This window comes from Melozone crissalis, unplaced genomic scaffold, assembly GCF_028551555.1.
Source record: "Melozone crissalis strain CALT ecotype California unplaced genomic scaffold, PUWL_Pcris_2 ptg000057l_1, whole genome shotgun sequence".
Taxonomy (NCBI): domain Eukaryota; kingdom Metazoa; phylum Chordata; class Aves; order Passeriformes; family Passerellidae; genus Melozone; species Melozone crissalis.
The window spans coordinates 6,391,137-6,414,044 of NW_026535835.1; the positions used below are offsets into that span (position 1 = coordinate 6,391,137).

At 46.9% G+C, this 22,908-nt stretch overlaps 2 protein-coding genes and 1 non-coding gene across 4 annotated transcripts in view; 1 reads left to right on the forward strand and 2 right to left on the reverse strand.

The window, feature by feature from the left end:
• AP2B1 (adaptor related protein complex 2 subunit beta 1) overlaps nt 1–15,921 on the reverse strand; it is an 80,989-nt gene extending 65,068 nt beyond the window's left edge. The window contains exons 1-5 of one of the 2 annotated variants that reach the window (XM_054287090.1): nt 15,865–15,921; nt 11,586–11,643; nt 9,129–9,234; nt 7,081–7,216; nt 4,728–4,973 (exon numbers count right to left, since the gene is read on the reverse strand). In XM_054287090.1, coding sequence (XP_054143065.1) covers nt 4,728–4,973; nt 7,081–7,216; nt 9,129–9,234; nt 11,586–11,622 — 525 coding nt within the window. In that variant the 5' untranslated portion in view covers nt 11,623–11,643; nt 15,865–15,921. Of the gene's footprint in view, nt 1–4,727; nt 4,974–7,080; nt 7,217–9,128; nt 9,235–11,585; nt 11,644–15,807; nt 15,839–15,864 lie in introns of those variants that run through there. The other variant, XM_054287091.1, reaches the window with a different exon arrangement.
• A 155-nt stretch (nt 15,922–16,076) lies between these two features.
• Nucleotides 16,077–20,730, forward strand: PEX12 (peroxisomal biogenesis factor 12). The gene is made up of 3 exons (XM_054287265.1): nt 16,077–16,202; nt 16,555–17,099; nt 18,916–20,730. The coding sequence occupies exons 1-3, from the start codon at nt 16,077–16,079 to the stop codon at nt 19,313–19,315; spliced, it is 1,071 nt and encodes a 356-aa protein (XP_054143240.1). The 3' UTR covers nt 19,316–20,730.
• Nucleotides 20,731–22,375: 1,645 nt separating this feature from the next.
• LOC128944322 (Z30 small nucleolar RNA) lies at nt 22,376–22,472 on the reverse strand. The gene has a single exon (XR_008483797.1). It is a non-coding gene; the product is annotated as a Z30 small nucleolar RNA (small nucleolar RNA).
• Between the last annotated feature and the right edge of the window lie 436 nt (nt 22,473–22,908).

The following is a 22,908-nucleotide window of genomic DNA, read 5'->3' on the forward strand; positions in this document are numbered from 1 at the left end:
TAGATCAAGCTGGACCTCACCATCTCCACTGTCAGATCTCAGATTCCCTTCTCAGTGTTAAATGTTAAAAACCTCCCAGCTACAAAAAGAGTTTAATTATACTCCACACACTTGGTGCATTTTAATCAATTATGTGATCTCAGCTTACTCTGTGCTGAGTCCCAAGAATGTTTCTCCCAATAAATTGTGATGTAGAGGGTGTAAAACACAGCACAAAAAGTCTGTGCAGTCCACAAAAATAGAACAGCCACACCTGAAAAACCTTGGATCCAGCATGAGGAAGGAGAAATGCTGCAGGAAGGAATTAAAAACCTAGAAAATAGCAGGGAGAAGGTGACTCCAGTTAACTTAAGCCATGTAGATAACAGAGACTGGCAGGGAATCTATTCCATGGGCTAAAAGTTACTTTAGAAGGTCAAGGATTGAAAATATTTGGAGAGAAAGGTTGTTCCATTCAAATGTTAAGGTTTTAGATGGATTTCCTCTCATGTTTTTCTGCTAATATTTACATTCCTGAAGAAAATCAAGTGCAGGGATAAAAAAAAATAAACCAGGAGGGAAGTAGTTACAAAATAAAGTGTCTAAAGATAGTCAGCTTTGGTTCTGCTTTCAGCTGCTGCCATCTCGTGGTCTGCTCTCCCTCTCCTGGGCTCAGCACTTCCAGTGCTCCAAGGAGGAGCAGTCATTGCAAGGCCAGAACAAGACAGCAGCAGGAAAAAAATAACAAAATAAGGTTTTTCCATGAGTTCAGAGAAGCTCTGGCCACCAGTGGGTGTGAAACACTCCCACCTCTCTCCCCTCACTGTTACCCATTGCTGGCTGTGAATGGTGTTCTGCAGTAACAGGGCACAAAAACCTCATTTTGGAAGCATTTTTTGTTAGAACATGAGGATTATAGGAGAAGAGGCTTCTGAGTTGCATTTCACCCAGGTTACCAGCAAGACAGGTGCTGAGGGCTCAGCAAGTGCAGCAGCCCAAGGCAGCCAGGCCTCAGCTTTACATTCCTCCAGTCCTGCTTCTGCTGATCTTCACATGCAGAAATGCAGGGTGAAAAAAGGAGGATTTGCCTTAAGACAGCTCTGGGATGAAATGAGGGCTCCCCTTCTATGGAAAGATCCTCTTCAGCAGGATCCCAACTGGAAAAGGGCAGCCACAGGCACTTCAGAGCCTGTGAAAATGAGATTAAAGACTTCTCCACAATCAAACTTGTGCAGGGCAACTGAACCCTGCCCTGGTAAAGGGTTTTGGGCCATGGCCTGCACAACACAACTCAGACAACTCTGCTGTCATGGCAAAAGCCACCAGCCCATCTCACCAGATACACCCCTATCAATATATCTGCACTTAGAATTTTGAATTAATTCACCCAGGGGATGCACCTGCATAGAAAATCACCTCACGTGAACTAAGGAAACATCCTGGCAACAAAAATAAAACAGATAAAGGGGAAAGAACCTTGGCTGTGCACCTACAGTACCTCAATGCCCTGAATATCCCCAAAGGCTGCTGCTTTATTAACACAGAATAATGCCATTAATCGAAAAATATAAGGAAAAAAAGAGAACAAACCCAAAATGTTTCTGAGAAGGTCACCTCCAACTTAGACATCCTTATGATGAAGGTGAGCCCAGAGAAATATGCACCCTGATCCCTGCACAATTATGAGGCAATTAGTGAACCACAGATGGAGATGTTCCTCCACCAACACCCAGCTCAAATGCTTAGAGCTTGCTCATGTGCTAGAGGCAACCAATTCCAAAGCCATAATAAAACCCTTCTTGAAGACTATTTTTCAGCTGCAGCCTTTTTTAGCTCCTGCTCAAAATCCCCATTTCTCAGAAGAGAGAACAAGTGTGGATTTCCCATCTCAAGAATTCTGCTTCATTAAGTGTCTAATGTCGCCCATTTCCACAAGCCATCAAAAGAGGAGAAACATTTATAATATAAATATGAATGAGTTTGGCTAACAGGTTGCAATGATTGAGATGCACCATTTACAGAGGAATAGGATCCATCAGAAAAGATCCATCTGTATCCATTCCTTCCAGCAATCTTTGCTTTTTGATAGGCAGTACTGATACACACATTTCACTTAAAAAGACCTTCCAGGCAGGACTGCATTCCAAGGAAAACTAACTTAATAAATATCAACTTGCACACAAATATCACTTATTTGGCAAACACAATTCAAGGTCATCAGGAAGTTTCACATGGAGAAAGCAATGAGGTGGATGGTTTGACCAGGAAGGTGAACCTTAATTAGGGGTGGATAATTCCTGTACTTTTGAGGGAGCCACTGTGCCACAAAGAAAGGAAATTCCAAGAGGATCAACTTAACTAAAAGTTTGGTTAAGTTGAAATTTCTACTAAAATTTTTTTTCTTCTAAAATTTCTTTTCCTGTTCTACTAAAATCACAACAGATTAAATATTGTATTAAATCACCAGCTCTAAGAGCCTCAAGCCTTTGATAAAATCTCTCCCCATGCACCCTTAAAATGAAGAAATATTATGCCCCATCTACAGTAAAACCTGGGAAACAGAACAGCAGCTACAGAATCCTCTCCAAGCCTGCAGACCTGAAAACACACCCCAGGCCTCTTCTTCCTCAGCACTCCTCCAAAGTGCATTTTCCTGCTGTGAACCCTCAGTTTTGCAAGGAGCAGTAAGTACAGCATGAAGCAGGTACAGTGACCCTGCACAGCTGCCCCAGCCCACCCTCATTACCACCCAGGAGCTCAGGAGTTTTCCTGATGTTTTATTAAGAAGCCCTGTGCTACATTTGGAGGTTTATTCAGCAAATGGAACACACACTGCCCTTTATTTTTCCTCTTCTCACCATTCATTTAAGCCTATGTTAAGTTAATGCACTTTTAAAATACACATCTATGCTCTCCTGTCAGCCAGTGGCTCATTGACCAAACCACTGAGATCAACAAGCACAAAGGGCAAGAAAATCTTGTTATTTCTCCTGAAGCAGCACATCTTTTCAGCCAGAGCTCTTCACCTCATCTCCATGTGGCTGCAATCAGAATAAAACCAGAGCTGGAAGCAAGGCTGGGAGAAGAGGAGGTTCTGTCCCTGACCCCCTCTGCTGCCTGGGAGCTGCTGAACACCAGGGAACATTGAAGTGGAGCTAAAGGAGCCCAAGCCAGTCCCTTCAGAGGCTGCAAGGCACACCCCCCACACTGAACTGCAACAGCAGGTGTTTCTCTACCAGCCTCAGAGCTGCCTGGACAAAGAAAGCACCTTCAAGTAGTCATCAATATTCACACAGAAGCCTGGCATAAGGAAAAAAAAATAAATCAGGGAGGCAGATAAAAAGAACAGCTTGTAAAAGAGCTGGATATCAGAGAAAAGAAGTGTCTGTATCTCCTGAGAGACACCACCACTCAGACTGCTGCCTGTGACAGTCAGACACCTCGAGTTTTACTGCCTCTACAGAGTCCTACAAAGAGCAATCAGCAGCCTTCACTCTCCTGCTAAAGGGGATGGCACCTTATCACCTGCACTTGGTTTATCTCAGGTGCCCAAAGACTACAGCAGGACAAATTCTGTGGTTTGACTCATGCACCACTGAAAGAGCTGCTAAACCTGCCCTAATAATGTGAGATTATTTCTTTAACCAGAGTCCATTCTCTAAAAGAGCTAAAAAAGTAGCAGTCACATTCTTAAACTCTGATTTAAGCTGAGCTGCAGAAGTTTTCTTCCCTGCTAAGGGTCAGGCTGATATTGTTATGCTGCCTGGATTCCAGCAGGAAACAGAATTCAATGAAAGGATGATGCAGTGGGACACTTCAGTTCCTTGGCCACCACCTTTTAGTCACAAAATAATAGCAGGAGACACCTGGCTTGGAAGTGGACCCTCCATCAAGCATAATTAAATGCTGATTTAGTAGGTAATTCACTCATGTGAAATTCCTGGTCATGATCTCCACCTCTCCTCTGACAACTCATTTAACTTTATTAAAAACATTAGCATTGATTTTCTCCACTCATTACAAGCCAATGAATTTATCTGCATTAGCAAATTAATTCATCCAAACTCTTATTCCAAGAAGAGCCAAAGCCTGCAGGAAAGCAAGAGCTACAAGCTGTCACCAAGGCAGCAGCATCACATAATTCTTGCTCTTATGACTCGCCTGGCCAAGAAGTTAAAACAGGCAAAAGCCCAAACAGATCAAATAACAGAAGATACTCCCTGTTTTCTGAGGCAACAAGTGTTCTCTAACCAAAATCATCACAGAACCTTTCACATTTGTGATTTCCAAACAACACAAACTCAAGCATGTGGCACTCACATTCTCTGAACATGATTCCTTCACTCAGGGCTCTTCTCCTGGGAAACTGAAAGGCAGTGAGAGGCCTCAGAGAAAAGGAAAACAATTCTTATCTCATTTGCTTCTCCTGTGTTGTGCTCATGTGTTTGAATATTGTTTACCCACAGGTGATTGCTTGATTGGATTCTGGTGTGAAGTTGTTTTGACTCTTTGGCCAATCAGGGACTCTGGAAAGAGTCGTGAGTTTTCATTATTATCTTTTTAGCATTCAGTAAGTATCCTTTCTGTATTCTTTAGTATAGTATAGTATTCTTTAATATAATATAGTATAATAAAGTAATAAATTAGCCTTCTGAGAACATGGAGTCAGAGGCATCTGAGAACATGGAGTAAGATGCATCCCTGTAAATGGAAATTTACAATAAAGCACCGTGCTGGGAACACCTTACCATGGGATTGGAGTCTGCAATCAGATCCCGCAGGGAATCCAGGAACCCTTGGTCCTCCACCATCTGGGCATTGATGTCGTGGAGCTTGGCCACACAGACAGCTGCAGTTTTCCTCACGTAGGGGTCCTCATCCTTCAGGCACTTGCGCAGGGGCTCGCACAGGTACTCGGTGATTTTGTCCACGCGGATGCAGCCCATGGTGCGCACGGCCAGCGCACGGATCAGGGGGTTTGGGTCCTCACAGTCCTGCAGCACAACACAAAAACATCTGCAGCACATCTGCACCACAACACAAACACAGCTGCAGCAGCAGATTCCCTGCAGCCAGGCTGCTCTTACTTAAGCAGCATCTCTCTGATTGCACGCTAAGTGTCAGAACCCAGGAAATTCCTCTGACCTTGACACCCTGGCCAGGGGCTCAGAGCCCAAGACCCCTGTGCCTTTGATTCAGCCCTTGGAAAAAACAATTACCAACCTTTATAGGAAGAATTACAAGTCAATAAAGTTTAAGTAGAATAATAGTTAGTTTGTCACAGAGTGGAAAATAGATCTTTGAGGTTTTTAGAATGGGAGCTCGGGGTCCCAAGATGGAGGCATTTGGGTGTGCCTTGTCCTTTTTTCTTGTTCTTCCTAGTCTCCATGTTTTGGGTGATGTTGGTATTTTTAGATGAGTTTAGAGTAGAAGCTCACTGTCTAACACAGGTGATAGGTATTGGGAAATTATTGTAAATATTGTACACATAGTTTTCAGTATAAAAACTTAACACCAGTGTGCTCAACCCAACCTGCCAGACAGACCTTGGAGGGTCAGAGAAAGAATTTTATAGATAAGAAACAATAAACAACCTTGAGAACAAGAACAGAAGAATCCTGACTCCTTCTTTGACTGCTGGGCTGGGAAAAGTCTTTCTAACACATCTCAGAGTCACTCTGACCAGCAGAGATTCCAAGAGCTGAGAGCCAGGCAATTGTTTCAGATCAGGGATAAAAGGGCACTTGTTGCTTCACAGAAATATTTCACTCTGTCTCGAGATGTTTCCTGTCCCTTCATTCTCCCAGCAAAGCTGGAGAGGCAGCTGTCAGCACCCAAAATCTCACCACAGACAAATTTACTGATTTCCAACCTTTCTGGTTTAAAGGAGCAAGAAATAAAATGGGGAAAACCAACAACTAAGCACAATGCAACAGTCATCAAGGCCCATTTCTTAAAGGCCAAACACAAACATCCCTTAAGTTACAACACATGGAGCACTAAGCAAAAGCTACTCCAGAGGTGCCTTGCTAAATAGGAAAAAGAAAAGGCAGACAGGAATGCAACATTTCCTACTCCAAGCCTACATAATTTTCCATGCATCCAATCCATCTACAGCTCCTCCAAAATCAGCCTGTAAAAGGATGGCTACAGAATGACCTACAAAAGCATTTACCTTGCACTGTTCAAATTTCCTGCAGCTGAAAAACCAATTTAAAGCCTGCAAGAGAAAAGTGACACATCCTACCAGTGCATTCCCCACCTTGAACTGGGAAGTGCTGAGTTGGTGCAGACCAATGTCAGCACTTGCTCTTCACTAACATCTGTCCCTCAAGCTGCCAAAAGGGACACCAGGCTTCCCTCTGCAGGGTGGGAGATCGAAAATATCCTTTTATAACTCTATTCTAACAGAATTGCACTTTAAAGGCAGACAATATTCTTTCCAGAGAAGAAGACAGGCACATACTCTCTGGCCAGAAGAGCAGATCTCTCAGTTTAGGTCTCTTCACCTCCTTCTGCCTCAAGAACCACAAAAGAAACTTTGGAATTCAATCCCATTCCCAAGTGTCAAGTTATAACACTCAAACTTCTTCTAAGCACTGGGTTTTACCTTGCACAACATGGGACTGGAATAACATTTCCTAGATAAGGAGAGGCAACCTGACAAGAGAACTAAAGGCAAGCCAGCAATCAGGCTGTTGTTTTTCCAGTGAACTGTCTCTCAGTTTCACCAGAGATAAAGGTTTGCCACACAGAGCACAGCTGGAACATTTAAACAGGAAGTTTGATATTCATGTTTCAGATACTACAAAGGCTGGAAGATGAAACAGATAAAATCTGTTTTCCAGTACCAGAAGTTGGTAAAACAACAGAAGCAGCTTTCCCTGGAGCAGGTTCACTCACAGCCACTCACAGGGCTGCTAAAGTCATCTCCTCTGCAATAACCAGAAGGAACAACTGAGAAAGGACTCAGATCTGGTGGATTCAGCACTCTCCTCTATGAGCCCAGCCCCAAAGCAGAGATAAAGCTCCCAAAGGACAAAGATGTGCTGGCAGGCAGTGTGCTGGCCCCTTTCCTGATGTGCCAGGGGAGCAGGTTACCTTCACAAAGCTGTTGACAGCCATGATGGCCATGTCTGGCTGGCTTTTGGCATAGTTCATCAGGTACAGGTAGACCAGCTTCTTCAGCTCCAGGTTGTCAGTCTGCATGCAGTTGACAACATCAGGGAACAGAGAGCTGGATACACAACACAAGGATGGAATCAGAGAATTGTTTAGGTTAGGAAGTGCCAGCAGTTCCCCCAGCACTGCCACAACCATGTCCCCAAGTGCAACATCTGAACACCTTCCAAAACTCTCCCAGGGATGGTGACTCCACCTCTGCCTGTTTCAATCCCATCTGAACCTCCCTGGCACAACTGGAGGTGATTTCCTCTCATTGTCACCTGGGAGAAGGGACTGACCCCAGCTGCACCCTCCTGGCAGGGAGTTCAGAGGGTGAGAACACCCCCCTTGAGCCTCCTTTTCTCCAGACTGAGCCCCCCACCAAAGCTGCTCCTCATCAGAGCTGTGCTCCAGTCCATCCCCTCCTCTGGACATGCTCCAGCCCCCCAATGTCCTTCTTGCCATGAGGGGCCCCAAACTGAGCCCAGGATTTGAGGAGTGGCCTGAGCAGTGCCCAGCACAGAGGGACAATCACTGCCCTGCTCCTGCTGCCCACACTGCTCCTGATACAGGCAGGTGCCATTGGCTCTCTTGGCACACAGCAGCTCATGTTCAGCCACATGTGACCAGCACCCCTGATCCTTTTCCATCTTTCCAGCAGCTCTTCCTCATGCCTGGAGTGTTCCATGGGTTGCTGTGACCTGACCTCACTGAGCCTCAGCCTGCCCAGATCCCCCCTGCAGAGCATTCCTGCCCTCCAGCACATCCACACTCCCACCCACAAAATAAAACCCAGAGGTCGCAGGGCCTGCAAAGAGGACAGTAACAATATCAAGGAAGCCAGAGAAGCAGGAGTTCCACTTTAAGCACTCTGCTGTTTAATGAAAGGTCACCTTCCCCTTCAAAGCAGTTTGCAATGGCTTTTAATAATAATTTAATTCTCTTCTACAGCTTTAACACAGGAGGAGGTGAAAATGCCATTTCCTACATATGAACTAAGGAGTTCACCAAACAAGGAAATCCTGCCATACCAGGTCTGGAAATGAACCCACAAGAGGAAAAATGTTGCTTTAAAATGTTTTGGTCATGCAGGACACTTATGAAGAACCAAATTCCAGACTAGCAAAGTCCAGAGTGGTCAGAAGCTTAAACACTGACAAGCTGGGCTTCACTCAAATGTCAAGCAGCCATCTGCAAACAGCACTGCAGAATAACACAGGAAGTTACACAAAGATTCTGCAGCTCCCAGGTTTGCTGTGGGGATCTGAAGGTGATGGGTAAATGCTGCTGGCAGAAAACATTAGGGTTTTTTTTTCCCCTTTCAGTTTATATGTTCCTTCATTCTATGATGAAGTCATGATGCTGAATTTGCAAGCTCATATTGATTTCCGTGGCAACAGACCAGGCTGCTGTGAATTCAGAATCCCTGACTGAATCCACAATCCCTGACTGAATCCACAATCCCTGACTGAATCCAGCATCACTGACTGAATCCAGAATCCCTGACTCTCTGCTGGGCTCCAGGAACAGGAGGGAGAAAGGCAGAAAGCATTCATCTTAACAGGTTGTTCTGCTTCTCTCAGAAAACAGTATTGGGGACAGTGAATGCCAGTGTCCTTCAGCTGCAGTAAGACACAGGTTCAATTTTAACATCAGCCATTTTAAAATGCAGCTTAAATTTATGCTGTGCCAGATAAGGCTAAGAAAAACTTGGAATTATCTTGGTAACATTAAAACCCAGGACAGCAAGCAGCAAGAAAACATCACCTAAAGTGTCATACAAAATGGCTGAATTCTGGGTATGCTTTAAATAAAAAAGGCTTTATCCACACTGAAAACAGTTGTTTCTCTTGCTTTCAGTGCCAGCAAGGAGTTTGAGACACCTGTGACTGAGGCACAGCCGTCCTCAGCTGTTCCAGGGACATGTGTCACCACAGCTGAGTCCCAGGACAAGCTGAGCTGCCACAGGTACAAACTGCTTTTACCTGACATCCTTCCCCACAGTCATGGCTGCAATAACCTTCTTTACAGCTTCTTTCCTCTTCTCTTTCTTTTCATTGTTGAGCTCAGCCTTCAATTCAAAAATCTCTCCTGGCAGAAGAAAAAAAAAACCAACAGATTAAACCTCTCAGGAGAAGAAAAGGGTCTTGTTTTAGGAGTAATTCAAGAGTGAATTTTTGCTTTCTTGGCCTTTTATGGGAATCATAAAACTGGCCCAGCTGCACTTGGAGGCTGTCAGACCTTGTGCAGAACATGGTTCACTGAGAAGCAAAGCTGCAACACTCAAGGGACTGATATGACTCCACCTTGCAAAGGAAAATGCCACAAACAAGAACCAAGCTGTGTGTGGCAGCTCTCCCACCTCCAGGACACCAAATCACATCCCTGGAGCATCTGTTTCTCTGAGGCAACCATTACATAACCAGCATGAAAAGATACTTGGAGATGCCAAATTCGTGCCTGTAAGAAACAAACTAAGCTAGGAATTTTGCCCAGACTTTTTTAAGTTTTGCTCATCATTGAAAGCTTCCTCAGAAAGCTGGAGTGGAGCCCAAATGCTGTGGGTTCCTGAAACAGGACAGCATGTGTTTAGTCCAGTGGAAAAAAGCTCAAAAGACAGAGCTACCACTAAGAAAAGCTGCATGTAACACAGCTTGTCCGGATTCCAAGGCTCCCAAAGCAGCATGAATTCCTCCAGATATGGCTGGGTGGAAAGCCAGGTCAGGCTGGGTCACCAAAGTGGCAATCAAGTTATAAAATAAAAAACAACATGTGCAAAAGGCTGTTTATCAGGCTTGTTCCAGACAGAGCCAGTGGTGTGAGAAGGATAATGCTCCCAACAGACAGACAGACAGCTTTCCTCAGGAAGGACAGCCAGCAGCATTCCCACTGGGAGCCACAGCCTGAGCACATGATAAAATATCCAAATATCCCTGACAAGCTCTAGCACCAAATTTCCATTCCTACACTTGCTCAGAGCAGCAGCACTAATTAAAATCTGACACACAGAGACTGCCAGGGACTCCAAAAAAGAAGAGAAGCTGCAGCAGTGCAGAGACCACTCGTCATCCCTCCTGCCTGAGGAAGAGCCTGGCATTACTCACCCAGAGCTCCTGCCCTGGAGCAGAGAGAGCTGAGGCAGCTCCAGCTCTCCCCCAGCCCAGACTGGCTCCCTGCAGCCAGCCCACAAAAACCTGCCTTCAGCTCTGAACTTGCAGAGCTGCTCCTCTGAAAGATGTCAACTGCATTAGGTTCATTTATGAGCTCATTGTGAGGCTTAATGACACATAAATACATCAACAGTGTGGGTTTTTGCACTGGCAGGCATTCAGAGGGAGCACTGAGCCATTTTGCAAAGGAGAGGTTAATGCAAACCATATTCCACATCTGCTGGAGAATGATCAGGCTTAAATTGCACTCAGCAACAGGGTTTTATTCAAGAACTGGTTAGAAAATCTGCCTGGGACAGCCTCAGCAGAACAAGCCTGTGATGGCATTCACAGGGGTCTTATGTTGAAAGAAGAGATGAGGATTTTGACTCCATGTTTCAGAAGGCTTGATTTATTATTTTATAATATATATTACATTAAAACGATACTAAAAGAATAGAAGAAAAGGTTTAATCTCAGAAGGTTAGCTAAGCTAAGAATAGAAAGGAATGATAACAAAGGTTTGTGGCTTGGACAGAGAGTCTGAGCCAGCTGACTGTGATTGGCCATTAATTAGAAACAACCACATGAGACCAATCACAGATGCACCTGTTGCATTCCACAGCAGCAAATAATAAATGTTTACATTTTGTTCCTGAGGCCTCTCAGCTTCTCAGGAGGAAAAACTCCTAAGGAAAGGATTTTCATGAAAAGATGTCTGTGACACAAGTCCTGCCCTGAAGCAGCTGAATGAGTAAAGTGAGCCCAAAAAGCCTTTCCAGGATTCCCATTTTTAAGGGCAGCAGCTTGTCCTGAGGTGAGGTAACCACCACACCTGCAGTAAAGGCAGAGGAAAGTCAAACAGTGCACCTGCAGCTTTGGAGAAAATGGAAGCAGGAAAATCCATAATGTTTGCTTGATGTATATATCCAAAATATTAAATTCCTTATATCAACCTAATCCTGTGATGCCCAAATTAACACCATCCCTAGTCTGGCACTTGTTGGCCCATAACCAGAACTTTGTCTCTGCACTCAAATCCCATTGCTTTGCTTTCTGCTTCTTGAAAGAGCAGCAATTTGGGTCATTTTGTGAATCACAAAAACGTGTAATACCCCAGTTTTGTCTTTTGTCACCATGTGACCTACTTTGGAAGTTTCTCCCTGGATGATTAAGAAGAGAAACAGGGACAGAGCTACCAGAAAAGCACAAGTTCTCCTGCATGCAGTTAAAAAAGCTGTGTAAAAATAACCACCCACCACCTCCAATCCACTGCAGCAGCTCAACACCAACCTTTTTTATTGGTCGTGAAGTATTTGGAGTCCGTCATGGTTCCAGCTCCTTAAAACACCTGAGAATATGAGGAATAAAAAAAGAACAAATCAGCTCCAAATGCAGTTTGGTGGCAACAGCCAGTTTGTGAGGCAGGAACTCAAGCAAGGATGGTTGGTGAGGGAAGGAGGAAGCAAAAGCTTCACATCCACAGGCACGAGTTCCCCAATCTTCATCCTGCACCTGCTGCTGGTTTTACTTGGCAAACACAGGGATTTAAATGGCTTGCTAAAAACACAACAGTGCTGCTCAGCCCAGCTTCCTAAATTCTCAGTCTCAGCAGGCAAAAGGTATTTTTTGAACTCCTTATAACCAGCAGATGCTGGCGTGCTGTGCAGCTGCCTTTCCTGGGTACACAGATTCATTTTCCAAGGAAAAGCACATCCAGTGTCTCGCCTGGCAGGGAGAAGTGCATGTTTCAGACAAAGGAAACTGTCATCTCATCTCCCCCTAACGATATCTGCCTGTGCTGCATCTCATGGAAGGCACAATTAACCCCACTTGCAACACCCACCCCCAGGCCTTTCATTCCTTTCCCTCCTTTTGTTCCCTGCAGATGCAAAACAGTGTTTTTTTCTGAAAAGAGAAACCATTACTTTTCAGTTTTCTCAAGCCTGAAATTGAAATATTTCTCTGCCAAGATCTGACATCCCACCTCTGAGACACACGCACACAGCTCATTATTTCTGTGCTGCTCTGCTTTTTTGGTTTTTTTTTTTTTTTGTGGACAGGATGGAAAAATGCTGTTGGAGCAGCAAATGCTCAGCAGAGCCACAAGAGTGGTCTCACCAGTACCACAGAACTAAATTAATGCCTTGGAATACAGGTATTACCCAAACACATGTGGATATCCATCATTTTATTCTTACAATTGCTAGCGCTGTGATAAATAGGAAACAATTTTCAAAACAAGCAGAGGAGTGGGCACTTTTACTGCTTTTGATGAAAGGCTGTATCAATGCTAGGAACTATGACCCTAAAACCATCTCAAAAAGGATTTGATCATTTCTTTCCTCCTTTTTTTATCTTTTTGGCCCCAATTCCCCTTTTCTTACACATCCTTCCACGACCTCAAAGGCTGCCAGCAAAGCAGTAAATCATGTTCCCTAAATGCTGCCTGTCTTGCCTCTAAGCCCTGCAGGTCTTGCTGGCTCAGCAGCAAAAGGACCAGCACAGCTCTGAACTCCAGGGCTGCCCAGCAGTGCAATCAAACTGTTCTTCCTTAACCCTTTCCTCCCTCATCCCTTCACCAGCCCCAATGCCATCACCTTTCCATGTTCCCACATCCACCTGGACACGCCAGCAGTTCAATTCCCAGCAGTGCCCCAATTTCCACCCTTTTTTTCATGGATCATCCTGTCCAGCTGCCAAACATCTGCATGAGGATCAACCTGTTGCTTTTCCCAGTTGCCTTGTGCTGCTGCCTGCCCTGTTTCCACCTCATCCAGTTAGGCTGAATGACTGGGTTTGCTTTGATTTCTCTCCCTTTCTGCTCCTGCCAAGCCTGGAGACAGCTCTGGAAACACACTCCTCGTGCAGAGGAGGTTTTAACCTCCTTCCAAAACAGGGAAAGCCACAATGAGTGCAATTTTCCCAGCAAAAAAAAAAAAAAAAAAAATCTCACAGCCCCTCCCTGAAAGCAGAGGCTACTGTGGAGCTTGTTTTGTAATTAAAATCAGACTCTGTGTTCAGCTGCAACATTATTGCTGACAGAGGCCCTCGGGTTTGAGCTCAGCTTAAAAGGAAGACTTAAATAAAATGTTTTTCTCTGCCAGAGAGTTTGGCACAGGGCCATGCACAAAGCACTGAACGCGGCCTCGATGTTCTTTGTTTGCATTATGTGGGGATTTGTCAGCCAGGGTCACATCTCAGCTGAGCCACTCTAATACAGCTTTAACTGGGGCCACAGCAGCAGATTAGGGAGAAAATGGAAGGGGGGAGGAAAAAACCCAACCCAAACATTACAAACATCAGCCCAGCTGAATAAAGCTACACACAGAGAGGAAGGAACCCTGCTGGATTTCAGAGATGGTCATTAAACCCCAAGGGCAGCACATTATGTTGTTTTTCTCCTTTCAGATATTGTTGTTTTTCTCCTTTCATTTACTTGGAAACGTGAAAAATCCTAGAAACACTCAGGCAGGGCCAAGCACAGCTCATGCCTCCTCTGATGGAGGTAAATGAGAGCTGCCTTAGGTGAATAACCAACCTGCCCTACTCCATGTGCAGCACAGGAAAAAGCTGCTTTTCTCACCAGCACACAGATTGCTGCTTCATGTGTGTCAGAGCTTGCTTTGCACACTGTTCAGAGACAGCCTGCCAGCAGCACTGGGCATTATCTCATCACCAACAACCTCAGTGTGCTTCACAGCAAATGGAAGCAGATATTTCAAACACTGCACAAAATGCCAGCTCCTTGTAAATCTAAAACCAAGGAGAGCCAAGGGAAATTAGAACATCATGAACAGCTTTGTATTTTCAGAAGAAAAATCTGCTTTAGACTGCCCCCTCCTCACTAGAGATGGAAACAGGTAAGAGGTGCTCAGAGCTGACAGCAAAAGGCTCCTCCTGATCCAACCCCAGCAAATGAGGAGAGATGAGAGGGAGGAATGGCTCCAGAAAGCTCCAGCAATGCTCAGTGCTACCAACAGTGGCTTGACATTTCACTGCAGACTGAACCAAAGCAGGAAAAGCCTCCTCAGCCCAAACCCACACAGAAAACCTGACCCTGTGTCTGAGCAACACCTGCCTGACCCCACACACCACTCCAGTCAGCCTGAGCTGCTCCCCAGCACTGATCCCACACAGGAGGGGGGCAGGTTTAAGGGCCATGGGATTAAGGCAAGCTCCTGGACACTGAAACCATCAATCCCTAAATCTCCCCAGTGATCCCTGGTTTAGCTCCAGTGGAAATGGTGCCACCCATTTTTCCTGGAAAGCCTCTCAAGGAGCTGTGTGACAGCCCAAGCGTGGCCCAGGGCCACTGGAGAGCCAGGGAGACAAACAGAACAATGGAACGTGGATGGCAGAGGGAGAGCTGAGCCTGCAGCCCTGAACTTGTGCTGGCACGAGGATTTTGTTCCCATCCTGGGGACCAAACATCCCCATTCCATGGGAGCCCCATCCCAGCCCCTCCCACACCTCCAGCAGGACTCCCAGCACCCACCCACCCTCCACTGGCACCCCAGTACCGCCCTCAAGCCCCCTGCCCACCAGCCCTTCCTCCTCAGCACCACTTCCCAGATCTCTCCCAGTATCCCCCAGTCACAGCAGCATTCCCCACAAATCCCAGTTCCCCTCCCCAGCACTCCCAGTCCCTCTCAGCACCCAGCCCTAATCCCTGCCTGCCCCCACCAGTATCCCAGCACCTTGCCATGCTCATTCCCATCCCACCAAAGCCCATCCCAGTCCAATCCATCAACCCAAACCAGTGTCTCCTTCCAGGACCCACTGACCCCACCGCTCTCACCCCTCCATCTCCTCTGCAACCACCTGCCCAGTCTTCCCAGTGGCCTCTTCCAGTACATCACCAGAGCCACTCCCAGTGCCTCACCAGTGATTCTCCCCCCCATCCCAGTTCCCCTCTCCCAGTGCCCCTTCCCATCTTATCCCAGGTGTCCCTCCCAGTGCACCTCACCTCTCCCAGTGCCCCTCACCTCCTCCCAGTTCCCCCTCCCACCTTATCCCAGGTGTCCCTCACAGTATCCCCTCCCACCCTATCCCAGTTCCCTTTTCCAGTATCCCTCACCTCTCCCAGAGCCTTCTCCCAGAGCCCCTCACCTCCTCCTAGTGCCCCCTCCCACCCTATGCCAGATGTCCCTCCCATTGCCCCTTCCCACCTTATCCCAGTTCCCCCTCCCAATTCCCCCTCGGTGCCCCCTCCCACTCTATCCCAGTTGCCTTTTCCAGTGCCCCTCACCTCTCCCAGTTCCCCTTCCCACCCACACCAGTCCCCCCACCCCTCCTCTCCCCTCCCAGCCCCTCCCATCATCCCCCAGCCCTCCCTGAGCAGTTTCTCTCCCCTCCCTATCCCAGTTCCTCACACCTCCTCCCGCTATCCCCTCCCAGCGCCCTCCCCGCCCTATGGCGGCACCCCAGCACTGCCCTCACCTCTCCCAGCGCCCCCTCAGCCCCTCCCAACTCCCTGCCCGCCCTGTCGCAGTGCGCCGCCGCTGACCCTCACCGCTCCCGTGTCCCTCCCGCGCCCTCAGCCCCGGCCCCACTCACGGACCGGACTCACCGCTGCGGGGGCGGCGGCGGAACCGGAAGCGGCGGGGCCGGGCGGACTTGGATCAGCGAGATCGAACCCTCCCCGCCCAGAGCGGCCGCGCCCCGCTACCATAGAGCGGCTGCAGCGGGCGGAGCGCCGGCGGGCCGCGCTTCCGGGGGGCGGGGCGGGGCAGGGCAGAGGCGCCCCCTAGCGGCGGGGCGGTGTGGCGGTGTGGCGGTGTCATGGCGGAGGTGGGCGCTCACCTCACGGCCGCCCCGGCCGGGGAGGAGCGGCCGTCCGTGTTCGAGGCGGTGGCCCAGGACAGCCTGATGGCCGCCGTGAAACCCGCCCTGCAGCACCTGGTCAAGGTGAGGGTGAAGGGAGAGGAGGGGGGCTGGTGTGTAACTCCGGGGCACTCGCAGGCAGCGGGACATTTGGGAGCCACCTGGGTTGTTTGAGAATTAGAGGCGTCGTTTATTTCTGCTGTGATTTATAATTTAGCATTTTACTGCACTTTCAGCTCCTTCCCTGTGAGGGTGGGGAGGCCCTGGCGCAGAGAAGCTGTGGCTGCCCCATCCCTGAGCGTGTTCAAATCCAAATTGGACGGGGCTTGGAGCACAGGGACAGTAAAAAATGTCAGGCTGGAACCACATAATTTTTAATGCTCCTTCCAACCCAAACCGCTCTGATTCCTCCTGTTTTGTGTCCCTTTTGCAACAGGTGCTTGCCGAGTCCAACCCTACCCGGTACGGTTTCCTCTGGCGGTGGTTTGATGAGATTTACGTTCTTCTGGATTTGCTGCTGCAGCAGCACTACCTGGCCAGGTGCAGCGCCTCCTTCTCGGAGAACTTCTACAGCATGAAGAGGATCCCCATGGGAAGCGGCAGACAGCGACCTCTGGCCACAGCTGGCCTGCCAAAGAGGCACCACTGGAAATCTCTGCTCCTGCTGGTTCTTGTTCCTTACCTGAAAGGAAAGCTGGAGAAACTGGTGTCCAGCCTGAGGGAGGAGGATGAGTACTCCATCCACCCTCCCTCGTCATCCTGGAAGCGCTTCTACAGAGCCTTTCTAGCTGCTTACCCCTATGTAAACATGACCTGGGAGGGCTGGTTTCTTATCCAGCAGCTGTGCTACATCCTGGGCAAGGCTGAGCATCATTCCCCCATGCTGAAGCTGGCTGGTGTCCGCCTGGTCAGGCTGACTGCAGAGGATATCCAAGCCCTGGAGAAGAAATGGGCTGAAAGCACCTCAAGTCAAACACACAGGTATGGCAGAACCTGGCTCAGGTGTTGCCCTCCAGGGTGTTCCATGGGTGTGTAAATTTAGAGGTGATGCTGCAAGGAAAAGTGCCTTGTTCTCCAAAAATTCAAATTGAAAGTTCACAAAATGTGCTCCAAAAGGGTGTATTGAGAGCGAAAATAAGGAAACCAGTAGCAGGGATTAGCTTGAAACTATTTTTTGGTAATAAAATTTCAGACTTTGGGGGTGTTTTTGGGCATGCAAACCTTTATTCTGTTCAGTCTTGCCCTGCACTTTTCCAGCAAAGGAGGGGCAGCAGTTGCAGCAATGTTGCTGAAAGGATTGAAACTTATTTCTTTGATTTTCCTAAGCAGCAGCTGGTCATGGCCACACTGAATACCCTGTGAAATGGTGACCTGGAGTGAAACACCCTGTGCTCCAGGATCCTTTAATCCAAATTCTTCTGATTTAAACTTCTGAAAAAAACAGGATTTTGGATCTTCCTTAAAATAAAAAAAGAATCTGAAAGATCCTAATAAGTGCAAACATGGGACCAACTTAGCATGAAGGAGCTGTGTGAAGCTGTCACTCCCCAGATGCTCTTCCCCATGGTTTCTAGATGGATAAATGTGCAGTAGTAACCATCTTGGATCTTCCTTAAAATAAAAATCTGAAACATCGTAAGAAGTGCAAAAATGGGACACAGTGACCAACTAACTTAGCATTAAGGAGCTGTATGAAGCTGTCACTCCTCAGCTCTTCCCCATGGTTTCTAGATAGGTAAATGTGCAGTAGTAACCATCTTGGATCTTTCTTAAAGTAAAAAAAAAGAATCTGAAACATCCTAATAACTGCAAACATGGGACACTAATTAGGATAACTAATTTAGGATTACAGAGGTGTATGAAGCAGTCACTCTCCAGGTGCTTTTCCCCATGGCTTCTAGGTGTGCAGTAGTAACCATCTTGGATTTTCCTTAAAGTAAGAAAGAGAATCTGAAGCATCCTAATAAGGGCAAACATGGGACCAACTTAGCATGAAGGAGCTGTATGAAGCAGTCACTCCCGAGGTGCTTTTCCCCACAGTTTCTAATGGATAAATGTGCAGTAGTAACCATCTTGGATCTTCCTTAAAATAAAAAAAGAATCTGAAATATCCTAATAAGTGCAAACATGGGACACTAACTTAATGTTAGTTAGCTCCTTAATGTTAGTTAGCTCCCTAACTAACTTAATGTTAGCTCCTTAATGCTAACTCAGCATTAAGGAGCTGTGTGAAGCTGTCACTCCCCAGGTGCTCTTCCCCATGGTTTCTAGATAGGTAAATGTGCAGTAGCAACCATCTTGGATCTTCCTTAAAGTAAAAAAAAAGAATCTGAAGCATCCTAATAACAAACATGGGACACAGTGACCAACTAACTCAGCACTAAGGAGCTGTATGAAGCTGTCACTCCCCAGGTGCTCTTCCCCATGGTTTCTAGATAGGTAAATGTGCAGTAGCAACCATCTTGGATCTTCCTTAAAATAAAAAAAGAATCTGAAACATCCTAATAAGGGCAAACATGGGACCAACTTAGCATGAAGGAGCTGTATGAAGCTGTCACTCCCGAGGTGCTTTTCCCCATGGTTTCTAGATGGATAAATGTGCAGTAGTAACCATCTTCCTTAAAATAAAAAAAGAATCTGAAACGTCCTAATAAGTGCAAATATGGGACACAGTGACCAACTAACTCAGCATTAAGGAGCTGTGTGAAGCTGTCACTGCCAAGGTGCTCTTCCCCATGGTTTCTAGATGGATGAATGTGCAGCAGTAACCATCTCTCCCTGTTTCTCTCTGCTGCAGCTTTGCCTCACGAGTGCAGTCAGCCCTGAGGAGAGCTCTGGGCGCCGTCGCCGTCTCGCTGTCCACCGGCCTGTCCGTCAGCGTCTTCTTCCTGCAGTTCCTGGACTGGTGGTACTCCTCAGAAAACCAGGAGACCATCAAGTCCCTGACAGCCCTCCCCACGCCCCCACCCCCTGTGCACCTGGATCACGAGCCCAGCTCAGCCGTGCTGCCCAGCCTGAAGTCCGTGTGCCCCCTGTGCCGCAAGGTGCGCGTCAACGCCACGGCCCTGGCCACGTCCGGCTTCGTGTTCTGCTACCGCTGTGCCCACGGCTTTGTGAAGGCTCACCAGCGCTGCCCGCTCACGGGCTATGCCACAGAGCTGCAGCACCTGGTCAAACTCTACTCCCCTGAGAGCTGAAGGGCTGCCAGGAGCCTCCAGCAGCTCTGTGGGCATCCCATGGAAGGCTTCGGACAGCTCCTGGGTGAGCTGCGCAGCGCTCGCTGGTTCATCAGCTTTGCTGCCTTTGCACGCTCTGGCAATGCTCTGCCCTTTGTTGATGAGCTGTTCAAACATCCTGGCAGCTGCAGAGGTATCACACAGCCCCAGCCTGTCAGCCAGCACAGAAATGCCTTAAAGGACCAGCTGAAAGGGAGGAAACGTTGATTTGGATAAGAGGAATGCAAATGTGTGGATTAAAAACCAGCACTGGTGCTGCTGGAGGGCGTGAGCCAGCAAATTAAAGAGGTAGGGAAATTCTCCAGGCAGGTTTTTCTTCCCTGGCCCTTGTGCTGCCCAGGGTGAGCTCTGGCTTTGCCAGAGGTGGAGACAGGCTTAAACCTCTGCTCTTCAGCCTCCTGCATTTTCAGGCTCTTCACCTTGGAATTGAGAACATCACCCTCCTAATTCCCATCAACGGTTCTAAATTAAGACTTTTGACTCTTTAAGGGAACATGATGGACAAGAGGAATGTGACATTTTCTGCACAAGAGAGAAAATGACAAACCAGATTAAAACAAACTCCTAATTGATGAGAATGGTTTATTGTTAAATAAGTTTTTGCATTAATTATTATCTGCTTTTATAAAGCAAAATTCTTTCTTGATTGAGAACCTAATTTAATTCTTTTCTGGTTATTGGAAAAACAGTTTGCTCCTCTGGGGCCTCTATTTACATAAGAGAAACAAGACTAAAGCTGCTTTCATCTTTCCATGTGATGGTGGTGGATGTAAGATTAGCATTTTGTAGGCTGAGAATCTTTAATGTCTGAGCATTACATTGCAATTATTCCAGTCCCAGCCATGTAACACATTCATATCAGAACAAAACATCCTTGCACTGAACACAGGAGGGAAGAAAAGCTGTGTGACATGGCTGGCTCTTGCTTGACACCTGATTTTTCAGATGAAAGGCTGTTTTCCTGACTCTAGGGAGCAGCAGTGCTCCAGATATCACAGTGACAGTGCTTAGAGAATACAAGAGCAAAGTTTCTGCACAAAGTCCAAACCCCACTCTGGTCTTTCCAGATTAAGAGATTTAATTTAACATTTAATCCACTGAACCAGGCATCTCATTTTAGCTCTGCTTCAGAAGATAAAAATCTCCAATATCCTCCTTCACCTGCAAGCAAGAGAGTAAGGTTATTGAATAATGTGGGAAAATGCAGTAATTTGAACCTTCCCCAAACCCCTAATAAATGAGATTTGTTCCTGATGCTTTATTATCTCTGTACACCTCCCTGACCCTTCTACCTGTGCCCCTGTGGAATAATAATAATAAAAACTGTCTCATTTCTCTCTTCTCCAGTAAAATGGAGTCCATGAAGATACTCCTCTTTCATTAGAGGGCAATTAGAACACACATCTTACTGGAAGACAAATCACATCAAAGTGTGAGATTTTCTGAGGTTCCAAATCACTTTTTACTTTTCGTTAATGTCCTGGTGACTCCAGTGCAACAGCTCATTTAAATAAGCATTTGACTGATGATTCCTTTTCAGGATAGGTTTATTTTCCTTTTATCCTTCCTGTACTTTCCAAGTTATTTGCCTGCTGCTCAGGGAGAGGCTGGGCAGGGGTGGGACACTCACCCCCAGCTCTGCAGGGCTCTTGGGGAGGTTCATCCTCCCTCTAATGCAGGATTCACTAACACACAACAGTTATTTCATCCCACACTGCTCCAGGGCCTCTCCAGCTCCTTCTCCCAGGATTAATGCCTCTCCCTCTCCCCAAAAAGCCCACCAGATGCCCACCTGCCAGGCCCTGGCTGCTTTCCACTCCTGCACAACCCCCTGTCCCTGCCAAACTTGGGTTTGGCCACCTCCAGGACCTGCACAGAACCACCCACATTGAATCCTCCCAGTTCTAAGCAGCTGTAATTACTCTTTCACACAATAAATTGTCCTGCAAAGCTTAGCTGAGTAACAAGCATCAAACCCACCATCTGACAGGCTCAGCAGTTACCTGGCAGATTTTGTGTGATCCTGGAGATGACTGCAGGATGCCAACTTGGAATTGACTCCTTTGAAACCTCCTGTCCTTAGCAGCCAATTGATACTCATTGTCAGGTTTCTTACTCTAAAACTAAGCTACAAAAACAATTTGGGTTATAGAAAAAATCCCATTTATCTGCTTTTTAACTGTGTTCTTAAAACCACAATGGGCTAAAGATTGACAAGAGAAGTTTTTTTTCAGGGAGCACCAACTTTATCAAAGCAACCTTTGGACTTTTTCATCAACATTAACAGCAGCACTGGAGTTGTTCAGTATCTACTACCAGGACTTGACTTTGCAAGTCTTTTAAAAATTCTTTAGTAAACCTAAGGCACATTCACAGCTCATCAAGGCAGTATTCAAAAGTTAGAGCATGAAGCAACTGAGTTTTTGCTATTTCCTTAACAGAAACAAAGTAGCTTCTCCTGTTAAGGGAAAACCACTAAAACATACTCCTAGGTGTATATTCCCCATGGATGCTTCTTTCTTCACAGGAAGAGAGAAATCAATATAAAGATGTCATCAGCACCTGGAAAAGAAAAAAAAAAAAACAAAACTGAATTAGAGAATAGCATCATCTCTTTTCTTAGGTCCTTCCCTCAACGCCAAAGGGGTTGCACTTCATGGAGAGTATTCCAAAAATACTCCTGGCTCCCTGCTGGCAAGCACTAAATGAGAATACAGCTGAATGAACTGCTAATGAGCTTCTACAGGACAGACAGCTCAGAGTCTGCACTGCACTAACACAGGAGACACAGTGGCAGAGGATCTGGAGTTTGTAATCCATGGCACACACAGGAGATAAACCCACATCCTCCCCTCCCTGCAAACTCACATAATGCTGCAACAACGAGTATTTGGGTTATTTTTCAAATCAAGGCTTCTTCTACTGTTAAACTGCTAAAAATTTTTAGAATTTCTTTTTTTAGGGGGCATCAAAGTTTCAAGAACAGCAAAGCTGTTCCCTGCAGACGAGCTTGGCCTAAAGTAGCTCAGAGAGAAGATTAGGTGATCATGCCCTGGTCAGAGCGGAGACACGGAGTCTCGGCAATACCAGTTCAGACTATACTTCGCTCATCATTGCTGCTGGGCAAATCTATTTGCCTCCAACAAGGAGCTCGCTCCCAAGCCAGGGCCTGGGAGGCTTCCTCCTCCCTAGGAGGATGAAGCACATGGAGCAGAGGAGCACAGGGATGGAGGTGATATTCCTTCTACAGCCGAGCAGAAGATGGGGAAGGCAGGTCACAAACTGGCATGCGAAGGTCAGCACAGCAGTACTAGGCAAATTCAAGAGGAAAAAACGTGTCATACCTTTAAATGCTGCTGAAGTCAGTGTCTCTCCAAGGCTCTAGAGGCCTGTCTGGATCCCTCCCTTCCCTCATGCCCCACGTTTACACTCTCTTCCCATCTCCTTCGCTGTACCCTCCCCACCAGGTCCCTGCAGCTCTTCAGTGCCCAGTTCCTCTGCCCGTGCCCATCCTATATCCCCCCGAGCTCCCCGATATCCTCCCGCATCTTACT